General features: G+C 42.1%; 1 protein-coding gene across 3 annotated transcripts in view; it reads right to left on the bottom strand.

Annotated features, from left to right (window-relative positions):
- The window catches only part of Bbs2 (Bardet-Biedl syndrome 2), a 49,293-nt gene that overhangs the window by 10,444 nt on the left and 24,731 nt on the right, over nt 1-14,118 (bottom strand). For 2 of the 3 annotated variants that reach the window (XM_029555907.1, XM_029555909.1), the window contains 9 exons: nt 11,557-11,661; nt 11,382-11,468; nt 6,924-7,059; nt 6,544-6,683; nt 5,823-5,967; nt 5,565-5,736; nt 4,418-4,547; nt 1,996-2,127; nt 313-450 (listed from right to left, as the gene is read on the bottom strand). In XM_029555907.1, coding sequence (XP_029411767.1) covers nt 313-450; nt 1,996-2,127; nt 4,418-4,547; nt 5,565-5,736; nt 5,823-5,967; nt 6,544-6,683; nt 6,924-7,059; nt 11,382-11,468; nt 11,557-11,661 — 1,185 coding nt within the window. The remainder of the gene's footprint in view (nt 1-312; nt 451-1,995; nt 2,128-4,417; nt 4,548-5,564; nt 5,737-5,822; nt 5,968-6,543; nt 6,684-6,923; nt 7,060-11,381; nt 11,469-11,556; nt 11,662-14,118) is intronic. The other variant, XM_029555908.1, reaches the window with a different exon arrangement.

Raw genomic sequence — 14,118 nt, 5'->3', positions numbered from 1 at the left:
TCCTCCTTAGTTGGCTTTATTATTTTGAATTTGGGTTTGGGGACAGCAATGAAGTCGACTAAAGAAATACAAGTAAGATGAAAATAGAGGAGGATATGACATATTTTAAAAGCATCCACCTTATGTCCAAAGAGCAGGTGGTGGTGAGATCAAGATAAGCACTCGTTTCTACAGAAGAAAACTCCGATGCTCTTGTTTTTACAAAAATTCTTAGAACATGGTTATCATGTGACATAAATACATGTACATCCTTACCCATTTTCTAAGAAATATTTCCAACTACGAGACAATCCTGTTCACAAATGCCCTCACCTTCACCAGCACCTTTCGTAATTCCTCAAAGTAGACAGGGAAATCTGCTTCTACCTGAAGGTCTTCAATAGCAAAAAAAGATGCCATTGACTGGATAATATCACCAGCCAAATCAATATCATCAGTATTCACAGTGATCTACCCAGGGAAAAAACAGACAAGTTTAGCATCCTCACAAGGCAGGCTTAGCTAAAACAGCACCTGAACTTTTCCATTCAACGCCATTCCTGAGCTTTATTTAGATGTGTGATGAATGAAGTAAGGCTGTCTTTTAGGAAATTCTAAACCACATTCATAATTTCTTGAGGGAGGCTAAAAGGTTACTCCTTTTTGTCTTACAAGCTAAATGGCAAAGCTGTTCAAACTGAAAATGTTTCTGTGCCAAGTGTCTTCCAAACCCCCTAACCTCCCAAGTAACCAGGACTACAGGTAAAGACCAGTGCACCTGGTTCTGTAATGGGGAGTGGGGAAAACAGCAAACAGCCCAAGTAAAACCACTGTTCCTTGACAAAAGCTACAAGGTAAACCATTTCCAACAGAGGTTGCTGGTGTTTATCCAGCTGACTGCCTAACTGCCCTAGTCTATTTCTGCTGGGTGTTTGTCAACCCGGATGTGATGTTAGCTCTGCTCTCACTCGGGCTACTCCAAGCTGGATGCTGCAATCTGACTTCATGACTTCCTGCTATCTCTCTGCGGCTTCTCTGCTACTTGCTATTTATTTATTTTTCTTTCTTGCTACAATACTTAATAAACGCAGGGCTAGAGAGACGGCTCAGCAGTTAAGAGCACTGGCTGTTCTTCCAGAGAACCTGGGTTCAGTTCCTAGCACCCACATGGTGGCTAACAACCATCCATAACTTCAGTTCCAGGGGATCTGACACCTTTTTCTGGCCTCTGCAGGGCACTGCATGCATGCGGTATACTTATATACATGCAGGCAAAACACTCATACAAAGTATAAATAATAAATATATTTTAAAAATACTTAATAAACCCACTCTTTTCAAACCAAAACCACGGCTGTCATGGCTACAGCAGATAAACACAGCTATTGTGACTATGGTGGTCATCCTCCCGAGAATTCACCATTCCTTCCAAACAGTGCCCCTCTGTGATCCCAACTGTCATATTGGTTTTCATTGTCAACTTGACAAAATCACCAGGAAAGGGAGTGTCAGTGAGAACTGTCTGGTCTGGCTGGCCTATGGGCATGCCTGTAAGGGATTTCCTTAGTTAACTGAGGTGGGAAGACCCACCCTGCAATGTGACTGGCAGCACTTCAGGGCCGGGCCCTGACTGAATGAAAAGGAGAGCAAGCTGAGAACTGGCATGCATTCATTGCCTCTGCTTCTGGATTGGATGTAAGAGACCAGCACCTTGAACCATGGTGACTTCCCTACAGTGATGGGCTGTGGCCTGGAACTATGAGCTCAAATAAACCTTTTTTCCCTAGGTTACTTCTGTCAGGAAATGAACCTAAGACACCAACCCTTCCCAAATTATACAAGGGAGGAACAAAAGGAAAGAGTGCTGTTCTAGAATGAACACCAGAGTCTGCAGTGATAATACAGACAGGTTGAAACACTTGGTTATGTGATCTTGACAGTAGTGTCAACTACCCCACTTTGCAACAGAATGGTTAAACAGCTCAGGAGAACTCTGTGCCTGGCATCATATATTACCTCACCACTTTGTTTTATTTTTATGTAGAGCTGGCCACCATTCCGTAAGGATGTGAAACACACTTGAAATGGAGCATTCTGGATGTTAGTGTCTTCTGGCAACAGAAAGTTTTGGTTGATCCATGTGACCATCTTAAAAATGAATAGAACAGAATGTATTTTAATCTTTAAAATACAGTCATTGGGGCTGGAGAGATGGCTCAGCAGTCTCAAGCTGCTCTTGCAGAGGACCTGAGTTCAAATCCCAGCACCCAAATGGTGGTTTAACAACCATCTGCAACTCCGGTTCTATGGAATCCGACACCTCTTCTGTCTGCCATGGGTACTACACAACATGGATACACTTACATACATGCAGGCAATACATCCACAGACATAAAATAAGAACACATTTTAAAAAAATAAATACATTCATTATGGAAAGAATTCTTCCTCTCTATAGTTTTACAGTTTCGTCACAAAATTATCCCTCACCCCCCACCAAGTGAACCCTCCTTGTTCCTGGTGTTGAACAACACTCATACTTAGGGCTGGTCCCACAGCAGGCACAGTTTTACAGTATGTCTTAAGTCATAGTCTTACATGTAATGTACAGAGGACTGACTGAATACTAGAAATAGTAGAATGCTATTTCTGTTTACCTGACCTCTTTTCTGTAGGTATAGCCTAGACAATATTGTCTCCATATTCCATTCTACCATTGAATTTTTTTTTTTGAGACAATCTCTCATTATGCAGACCAAACTGGCCTAGAACTGAGAGACCTGTCTCTGCCTCCCAAGTGCTGGGATTAAAGGTGCGCACCACCACACTCAGACTGTTTAATTTTTTAAAATGAAGAATACCTGTGCACACCCACAGATAGAAGTTACCTGCACACAGTTTTAATGTTAATACTTTACAGTGATTTGCAACCCACGTTCCAAGTGAGAATTATAGCTAAGGCCAATCAGAAGGGTCCACAGGCTGAACAGTAATCTAAGAGTCTATATAATTAAAAGCCTCATGAAGAATTCTGAAGCCGAGGGCCAGGCATGGTAGCATATACCTTTAGTCCCAGTACTCAGGAGGCAGAGACAGATGGATCTCTGTAAATTCAAAGGCAGCCTGGTCTACATAACAAGTTCCAGGCCAGCTGGAGCTACAGGGAAACCCTGTCTCAAAAAGACCAAAAGGGAAAAAAAAAGAATTCCGAAGCCCAGCCAAAATTCAAGTCTATTAGTATTAGACTTCAAACTAGATAATGGTTTTTTATACCAATTATGGAGTCTTCAAGGACATCTTATGAAGTAGGCAACACTATCTTCACTTATAGATAAGGAAATTGAGAATGGGAAGGGGAATTCCTCAAAATCACTAAAAGTTTAGTTAAGGTAGCACTTAAGCCAAAAAAATACAAAAGTTCTCTCCAAATCTCCCCACCACCCCAGGTTCCAATATGAAGCCCAGGCTGGTCAGGAACTACTAACCTCCAGGGTCCTTTCTGCCTAAGCGCCCCCCACCCAGTAGGTAGGATCAAAGGTACAGCCACTGTACCAGATGTCTTTCCATTCTGATGTAGACGCCTCTTGAAAGTTAGTCAAGACAACAAAGAAAGAGGAATTTAAGAATGGGAAAAATCCAGTTGTAACTAAAGACTGCTTAGATAAATAATGTATATATTTTTCAAGTTAAGAAATTCTAGAAAATTTTGTGTTGTCTTTTTTAAAAAAATGCTTTATTTATTTTTATTTTATGTGTATGAGTGTATTGCCTGCATGTAGGTAGGTGCACCTGTGTCGTGCAGTGCCCTCGGAGGTCAGAAGAGGTCATTGAGTCAGATCCCCTGGAACTGGAATTATGGGCAATTATTAGCTGTCATGTGGGTGCTAGGAGTTAAACCCGGGTCCTCTGCAAGAGCAGCCAGTGCTCTTAACTGCTAAACCATCTTTCCAGCCATTATTTTGTCTTTTGAGACAGTCTAGTCTCACTGTATAGCTCAGGTTGGCCCAGAACTCACTATATATCCCAGACTAGACTCATGACCCTCCTGCAGCAGCCTCTGGAATGAGTGCTGGAATTATAGGCCTGTGCCATCACTCCTAAACTAGCAATGCTTTCATTGTAAGGGCCAAAAAGGGCCAGGGCCAACAAGGTGGTTCAGTGGTAAAAGCACTTGCCATGCCAGCCTAAGGACCTGAGTCCAATCCCCAGAACCCAGGGTGTACATGCATGCCAACACTCACACACATCAGTCACACACACACACACACACACACACACACACACACACACATTTTAAAAATAAGTTACTAGCCAAACTCCATACTACATAATTCTTACCTATGTTTACTGCTACCAATATAACATGCAATTTCTCCCTTTCCACAGCTAAAGCATTCTAAAGTGAAAACACACTGAAAGAAAAGAATATGTTACTCACTCTCTGTGCCCGCTCTGCAATGATAAAGTTCACATAACTGAGGGGCTCACTAGACGAGTCTGGGCTGGTCAGTGCATACATGGTAAATCGGGGAAGCTGTCTTGTCAATTCAAATACGTGGAACTGGGTGCTATGGCCAACCAATAAACAAAAGAGAAGGCTTGGTACAACATTGTTCCCCACCACCACCACCACTCTCTTGAGACTGGGTCTCCTATAGTCCATGCTGGCCTTAAACTCCTGACCCTCTTGCCTCTGCCTCTCAAGTATTAGGATTACATATGTCATCATGCCTGACTCATTACAGTGTTATTTCAAAGTGCAAGGCCCAGAAAATAAAGTCACTTCTGGATTATCACCAACTGATACTTAAGGGTTATGGTTTATACTGAGGAAGGAAAAAAAAGAGGAAAAAAACAACACTTGAGGATTAAAGTACTTGTAGGAATGGACTCTGATTTAGAATAAACATAAATCCATGTATACACATGCACACACCAGGGGTTTAAAGCACCCAAAAGGGGATATAAAAAGGCATTTAGTTTTATTGCTTTGACAGTTTTTTGGTGGGTGGATATTTTTGATGTTTTTGTTTTTGTTTTGAAACAGGGTCTTATTAAGTTCCCCAGAATGGCCTTGAACTCTCTGTAGTCCAGAAATGGCCTGGAACTTGTGATCCTCCTGCTTGAACCTCCTGAGTGCTGGGATTCCAGGCCTGCACCACCATGCCCAACATGAAAAGGCCTTTATCTTTAACAAGTGTAGTGGATCTTCACCACTAGCTTCCCAACTCTTAAGAGTGTTAGCGGACAAAGCTATACTTACATAATAATTATCAGACTTTTCTTACATGTGTGGTGCTGGAGCTCAAAGCTAGGGTCTTGAGCATGCTAAGCAGGAATCCTATCACTGTGCTTCACCAAAAGTCCAACTAAACATTGTTTAGACTTCAAGATCATCTGATTAAAAAATGAAAATAACAAACTTACATACCTCTTTTTTCTTTGGGAACACTGCAAATTAGAGAACTACAAGGTCATAGGAAACCTGGTTGGCCAAAACCTAAAGGGACTCTCTGGTCCACAGAGTGCAATCTTGATAGCAAGCCTACCCATCTTGCCTCTACGGAACGGAACAGGAGAGTTACCTGCTCCTGTAACCCACGAAGGTTTTCAGGTGCAGATCCACAGGGACATCTTTGGGAGGTGTAATTGGGACACGGATGGAGCTGGAGAGATTATGAATGCTGGGGTGGATCACGTGGCTTTCCCCTACAAAAATTCCCTCTGCAAAAATCAATACTGCTCGGATGATGGTGTCTACAAGGAAAAAGAGGAACAGCGTTTCAGGAGCTACCCCAAGGCAGCACAGGCACCGGGAGCACCAGCAGTATACAATGCCTCACCATTGGACGTGGAAATGCGTAATTCCGCATGCGCATCTTGTGTGTCGTTCCCCAGATTGACTGAGAGGGCAGTGTGGAGCTTGGTATTGGCTGGGATTATGCCCCTCTGCCCATCAGCCTCATTCAGGGGACTGCTCAGTTCAGCCTGCAAGACACACTCCCCATGTCAGCTTTATCACTGAGACAGTGCATCAAGGTCCATGTTAAACCACATGGCTATTCAGCTACAAAAGACTCCCTCACCCTTACTAATCTGATCTTTGTATACCCCCGTAAATCCCTTTGTAAACCACCTTGTTAGTGCTCTCTTGCTACCTGGCCCTGTGAGTAATACATGCGTCGTGCTCCATCTGTGGTCCATTGCACCTCATCATGCCCTTTACATTTTTTTTTTTTTTTACATATTCTCTCTCCCTTCTCTCCTTCCCTCTTGCTCCTTCTCTCCACCCCTCCTTCTCTCCTCTCCAGCCCAGGCCCATCTCAAGCTCTCAGCAATCCTACTGCTGCAGCCTCCTGAGTGCTGGGATCACAGGTGTGTGTGACCATGCCCAGCTTTGTGTGCCTTTTCATTCTAGCAATGGCAAAAGGCTGCATACTTCTGCACCTGGGAAAAAGGGCCGGCCCCCAGCCAGCACTGACCCTGACAGTCTCCCACAGTTGCCCACCCTCCTGGTCAGTCTCAGTATTTCAGACTCCACTTCCTCTTCAGCTGAGGCCCTACCTTGGCATTTTCCTCATAGTTGCGGAGTTCCAGCAACAGATTCTGCTTTTTCTGACTCAGCTCCCGGATCAGGTCCTGCTCCACACTGGTGTCCAAGAGGTTCCCCTTCATCTCAGCCGTGCCTGGCAGGTAGCCTCGGACTGAACAGAGGGAGGAAGCCTCAGCAGAGTGAACACCATCCTAAGCATACACTTCTACTTTTAGGCCATCAATTGCATGTTCTTAAAAACCAAAAATCTATAATCTCATCTTCTTGACTTCAGTGAATTTATTATAACTAGAAGATCTTAATAAAATACAGTAGAATTTATTTTCTGCCATTTTGGCCATATCAAACTGAAATTTTTGACTTTTCAAAGATTTTTCTCATCACAACTTACTTTCTCCATCCACAGAGCAGCAGATTAATTGTACATGGCCATCCATCCGATAATCTCCCTGTACCACACCAGCAACTGCAGAAGAGAAGTTGTCTTTAAAGATGACTTCCCCAGTGCGGTCACTTCGAGCATCAACCTAAAAATAAAACAAGAACATCAAAAGGTACTTGTGGGGCTGGAAAGATGGCTCAGTTTGGTTAAGAGCACTGGCTACTCTTGTAGAGGACCAGGGTTTGGTTCCCAGCACCCACATGGCAGCTAACAACAATCCCTAACTGCAGCTCCAGAGGACACTCTCTTCTGGCCTCCACAGGTATTGCACAACACTTGTGCACTTATATACAGTCAGGCAAAACACTCATATACGTAAAAATAAATAAATAAATAAAAAAGAATTTTAAAAAGTAATTTGTGCTGCAGTTGAAAACAATGGCAACATAACAAATATTAAAAATAAAAGCTAGATTTAAAAAGCCTTTTGGGGGACTGGAGAGATAGATCAACAGTTAAGAGCACTGGCTGTTCTTACAGAAGACCCAGGTTCGAATCCCAGCACCCACATGATGACTAACAACCATCTGTAACTTCAGTTCCAGGGGATTCGATGCCCTCTTCTGTCCTCCATGGGCACTGCACAACATGGGTACAGTTACACACATGCAGGCACAACACTCATACACATAAAATAAAAATGGAAAAAAGTTATTTTGTCCAGTCAGGTGTGGTGACACACCTGTAATGTCAGCACTTGGGACATGGAAACAGGAGGATCAAGGTCACCCTCAGTTACAAAGCATGTATGAGGTCAGCCTAGGCTATATAAAATCTTTCTCTCACACACACACAAAGATCATTTAGTTTGCTTTCAAGAGTACACCATATGCAGCTGGAGAGACAGCTCAGTGGCTAAGAGCACTGGTTGCTCTTGCTGAGGACCTGGGTTTGGTTCCCAGTACCCACATGGCAGCTCATAACCATCTGTCACTCCAGTTCCAGGGGATCCAATGCCCTCTTCTGATCTCTGCAGGCATTGCACAACACACAGGTGCACTTGCATACATGCAGGCAATACAGTCATACACATAAAATAAAAATAATAAATAAATAAAAATTTTAAAGTCAGGCATGGTTGTGTATGCCTTTGATTCCAGCACTCAGGAAGCAAAGGCTGGTGGATCTCTGAGAGATCGAGCCCAGCCTGGCCTACATAGCAAGTTCCACACCAACTGTGCTACAGGGAGACCCTGCCTCAAAAAGACCAAAAACAAACAAAAAAAAGAGTACACCATGAAGGCTGTCTTCTCTGCAGAAACCTGACTGCTGGGGCCAGAGGGACCACAAGTGTCCTCTGTCCAGCTGTGCTTTCCTCTTTCTCAACCAAAGCTGCCCTTGCCACAGTATTCTACATGAAGAACTGAGTCAGCTGAGCAGCAGTTCAAACAGCACATGCAGCGTAGTCAAGAGGGGCACAGGCTCCAACGTCCAACTGCCCAGGCCCAGATTCCACCCTGCCGCATACCGTCTATGAATCTTGGGCAAGTTTCTTAACTTTATCCAGGACAAGAGTACAAACAGTGTCTACACCTCATGGGGTATGTTGAGGCCTGAAAGTGTTAACACAGTAAAGTAGTTCAAACATGCACACAGAGGTACGCAATAAATGTTCACTCTAGAAGCCAGGTGTATGCAATCAGCAATCAAGAGGCTATGAGTTTGAGGCCAGCTGGGACTACACAGTGAGTTTTGAGGCAAATCTGGGATATAGAGCAAGACTCTGTCTTAAGTTTTACATAAAAACCACATTTTTAAGGGCCAGTGAGATGGCTCAGTGGGTAAAGGTGTCTGCCACCAAGCCTGAACACCTGAGTTCCCCAGGACCCACACTGGTGGAAGGAGAGAACTAAAACTTCCAAGTTGTCCTCTGATCTCTACATGTGCACCATATCCACACACCTACACACACACATGAATTTTTAAAATTGCATCTTTATGATTCATAAATGTTATATCTACATCTAACATTGAATACCAAATTATCCCAATCTTCTACTACACAGCTTTTTCTAATAACTTTACCATCTTCCACACAAAAACTGTTTAGACTCCTTAGGATACTTCTTCCCATAAACATACACTGTGCACTTGCAAAGCCATTTCAAGAGTAATAATGACGGACACTCACTTGGAATGACTTTGTTCTAGGTAAGGGCATGGGTATTATCAATAAAGACTATCAAGAGAAACTGATAATGCAACCATGTCAATGGCAACACTAGTCACTAGTCAATGTTTTATCTTTTCATAAATGTCCTTCTGGGCAAATATTTACAACCCAAATAAACAGGGTCTTCTCTAGGGTATATCCCACCCAACAGCTCAATCTTGTTATTTATAGCATCATGTACAGCTGGAAACTATGACAACCAAAGCCTAAGAAGACAAGCTGTCTGGCTTTTCCCAGAGTTCTTGGCACATTAGCACTACCATGAAACTTGAGCTGGACTAAACTTGTTTCCCAATGAAAGCCTGGCCAACAGCTCTGTACAGTGTTTCCATAACATTCAGCAAACAGGAGTATTACTTTGCTAAGGACTACAAATTTGTATTTTTATGAACGTTCTGTGCTTTTGTTTATCCAACATGAATATTCTGTCCTAAGGGAGTAGATGGACCTCCACCTCAACAAGTAACATACTAATGACAGTTAATGCTAAGAGAATTTATTTAGCACTTCGACATCAACATTCACAAAATGGATCTGTACATCTTCCTTTTCTGTGTTAGTTCTGTTAAGTATAGATAATTGGTTTTTCCATGATTTTATCTTTTTTATGCTCTAAAACAGATTAGGTAATAGACCTTAAATTTTAAAAATCATTTTATAAACAATCTCTAGGTCCAGAATCATCTGAAGGTAACATTTTCCTTCTGGCTTTTTGAGACAAGGTCTTGTTCTGTACCCCAGATTGGCCTTGAACTCAAGATCCTCCTGCCTCTACCTACTAAGTGCTAGCTCTTAAAAGGCAGTAACTTTGCATTCTTAAATTAATCATAATCACTTATATTCCCCCAGAATATGTATGATCCATTGCTATGAAAATTTGTATGTTGTAACCCTATCTCCAAAGTGACAGTATTAGGAAGTAGAGCCTTTGGAAGATGCCCTCATGTACAGGATTAATGCTCTTATAAGATGTTCCCAGATCCAAGTATGATGGTGCACCCCCAGAATCCCAGCAGTTCAGAGGTGGGTTTGAGGCCAGCTGGGCTACTTAGTTTTCCAAGTCAGCCTTGGCTTCATAGCAAGACCTTATCTCAAAAACAGAAAAATAAAAATGTTTAAACACCCCCTCTACCCTGAGCAATCCCTTGGCTCCTTCCAGCATGTGGGGTCACACCTACCAGGAAGCAGCCCTCCCGACACTAGATCTACTGCATCTTAACATTGGACTTCCCTGTCTCCAAAACTGTGGGAAATAAAGTCCTGGTGCTTACAAGCTACCCAGGCTATGGTATTTTGTTATAACAGCCTGACTGAATAAACATAGTTTATGGACCTTGAGATTTCTTAACAAGCAATGATGACACTGTCCCTCGAATGTTCAATTCCCATGTCAGAGACAAAAGCAGGCAGATGAACAGGAACCAACCAAACAACTTTTTAGATACTGCTCTTTAAATAACACCAAAGGAAGGCAGAGGTGCTGGCAAAGGTAAAGAAAAGACAGGAATTAGCTGTTCCCAGGAGGCAATCCATCACTGACAGGGAAGGGAGTTAGTGCAAATGGTATCCATGGAGATCTGGAAGCTATTTAGCCAGTTTCTAACAAGACAGTCTTTACTTGCCAAAACACCTAGAAATCTGATTTGAAGTTTTGAAAGGAGAAAAAGTAAAAGAATTTTACTTTGCAGTTATAAGTGGGAAAGCAATATCCTGTCACTTCTTCCTGTTAATTCTAAGTTTTCAGTTAGTTTTTTTTTTTTCTGTCTTTCTGAGACAGGGTCTCCTTGTTGCCCTAGCTGTCCTAGAACTCACTATGTAGACCAGGCTGGCCTTGATCCGCCTGCCTCTGCCTCCCAAGTGCTGGGATTAAAGGCGTGCGCCACCACACCCCGCCAATTCTGAGTTTTCAGTTAGTTTTAAAGATTTCTTATGAAAGAGCTATTCACACAGCTCATTAAGTTATTAATTTTTTTCTGCCCTATACCTACAATAAATCTGACTGATAGACTCTCATGCCTTTAAAGAAATGATTTAGAAAGAATCACCCTTAAGATTCTCTCCTAATCAGGGCTTACAAGGTTGAAAGGACATTCACCCTGTAGCAGGAAAAAATTATGTGGGAAAACTGGTTAAATTTGAAAACACAGCCAAGAAACTCAGGCTTATATCATAAAGTCAGTATCATAAACAACAATCACTTTTATTACACATGAATTCTGTTAACTTCAACTTACCTTCCCATTAGACCACCCGGTTATCAGTTCACATACTCCATCAGAATTAATGTCAAATGCATGAATGCTCATGGCATGATTTTTGGACTGAAAAAGAATTCCAATAATTAGTATAGCCATCTCTCAATGTCTGAAGTATAAAGTCCCTGAATAGAAAAGGCTGGATTGTACTAACTTTAATTCTCCAGTACCGGGCTGTTTTGTCATAAACCCCAACGGTGCCATTGGAAAGAGCATAACCAAATCGACTGCCATACATGGGGCATAGAGAGGTGATTATCTGCAAAAAAGAATACAGAAAACACATTTTCTCGTTAAGGCTCAATTTATTGTGAAGTGCAGTCTTAGAGAATTGCATGCTCTGTGTTGAGACTTCAGGCCGACATGAAGTCATTGCTGTCTTGAAATCAGAACCACTCTGAGTATCCACACAAGTCCCTCCCAAGGCTGGGCTACTAGCACTCACTCATGGGAGGTAGGGTAGGGCTACAAAGCTCACAAGGAACACAAGGCACCCCGCCCCCCGCCCTGAGTTTAAGGAACTAACAGTTGCTGGAGTGTTGGGAAGGTGCTTTTTTCAGTGATGTAGCTGCTAGTAAGTTGCCCACGCTCCTGTAGGTAATCCCAATTAAACTCATTGGTTCTCCAAGCTAGACTTGGATGCAACCAATTCCTTTGTTCTGTCAATGCCTTCTTTATCTAGGGTAAACAGAAATCCCTAGAAAAATCACACAATGCTTTGCTACAACTGTATTATAACTAGATTTAAAAGATCTGCAACTGAGCTGGTAGTGTGTTAGAAGTGAGGTATCTTGGTAGCTGTCAGAATGCCCCTTCGTGGGTGAACATCCTTGAAGCTACAGTTAGGCTCGTCTCACTATGGCAGAAGTTAAGGCCTGCACTTGACCAATCACCAGGGCAGTGCAGTAAGGAAGGGTCTGTATCCAAAAAAGATGCCCACTTCATTATGACAGTTACGTCATGGTTCTGAGCACCCCTATCTCTACTCTGCAGGCTTTTTAAGAGGATCACAGAGAGGCTAAGGCAGGAGGGATGCTACAAGTTCTACGTCAGGCAAAAGAAAAAAAAAGGATAATGAAAAGTGATATCCTAAAATGGAGCTCCACGATGAATTGGAAAGGTAAGGACATCATCTTACCTCCATAATATCCTATCTACTCCAAAAATGCTCATAAAAACCTTGTAAATATCAAGGCCAAGGTCTCATGAGTGGCCCTCTTAGGTCAGCCCCTCCAGTCTCTCTCCAGTGTACTATCTCTCTACTTCACATGGCTATCTATATAAAGTGCTTCAACTGTGCCTCACAGCTGAATTCTTTCCTTCACGAAGATAGGAGCCAAGGGAAACGCCAGTCCAGTAACCCTTCCACCCACTACCGGGAATGCATTTCCCTTCTATGATCCATGTCAATTATTTCAGAGTTGGATAATCAGATAAATAAACTCACAAAGTTTGGTGCTTTAGACCAAGCTTATGTGGCAAATGTCAGAATCATATTTAAAAAGTAATAAAACTGTAGAATTGGGAGGGGCTGCTAAGCACACATCTAAAATACACACAACAGATGCAATTACACATATTAATGCAAACGGTTTTAATAATTATTTAGCTATCTTAACTTACATCCTATGTTTAAGTTTCAAGAATTGTAATCTACAATTAATTTTTTTGTTGTTGTTGTTGTTGAACTCAGTATTTTTTTTTTTTTAGAAGAAGCATTTCACTACAGCTTTAACATACTCAATAACAGTTTCCAGAGCAAAGATACCTCTCCTTCAAAAGCAGCTATAAAATTTTTAGGTTCACTGTTGAATTAATACAGTTATACAATATTGAACTCAGTATAAGCCCTGTAAGACATAAAATTGAATGAGTTTTTAACCTTTAAAAAAGATCTCCTTTTTTTTGGTCTTTTTGAGACAGGGTCTCTCTGTAGCCCCAGCTGTCCTGGAACTCAGACCAGGCTGGCCTTGAACTCACAGAGATCCGCCTGCCTCTGCAGTGCTGGGATTAAAGGCGTGCATTACCACGCCCGGCTTCCATTTCATTTTAAAATATACTGTTTCTTACAGAAACACTCAATGTTTTTGCTAATAACACTGAGATGTTGGCACATGCATCTCTAATCTGTACATATCTGATAATTACTAGCCATAATCGGCTGCACTCGGATCCTTGGCACCTGTGTATCGCTATAAAGTCATTGGGTAGATTTCAGCGGTAATGTTTATCACCTCTACTAATTAACATGATGTAAATTTTTATGCTTCCTCCTCAAATATAATTCATTTTTTAAAATTTGTTGATTTTTTTCATGTGTGTATATCACACAGAACATCCCAAACCATCTTATTCAACTGTACACCCACTTCCCATATGGCTTCCTCCCACAGCCTCCCTCCCACAACTAGAGCCCTTATACTCTGTTATCCCTGCTACTGTTCACTGTGATGTTGGCACCCCCAGCCGTTCCTCACTAAAATTAATTTTTTATCCATATACTTTTCTCTCTGTGACATAGTTTGTTTTCTAGAGGTAAAAGTATAATCATTTTAGCCAGGTGTGGTGGCACATGCCTTTAGTCCCAGCACTCGGGAGGTAGAGGCAGGCGGATCTCTGTGAGTTCGAGGTCAGCCTGGTTTACATAGTGAGTTCCAGGCCAGCTGGGGCTACAGGGAAACCCTATCTCAAAAAAGACCAATATATATATATATAT

Source organism: Nannospalax galili, unplaced genomic scaffold (genome assembly GCF_000622305.1).
Source record: "Nannospalax galili isolate Female #2095 unplaced genomic scaffold, S.galili_v1.0 scaffold1007, whole genome shotgun sequence".
Classification (NCBI taxonomy): Eukaryota; Metazoa; Chordata; class Mammalia; order Rodentia; family Spalacidae; genus Nannospalax; species Nannospalax galili.
The sequence above is the reverse complement of the archived record's forward strand: the minus strand, read 5'-3'. Positions and strand labels throughout refer to the sequence as shown.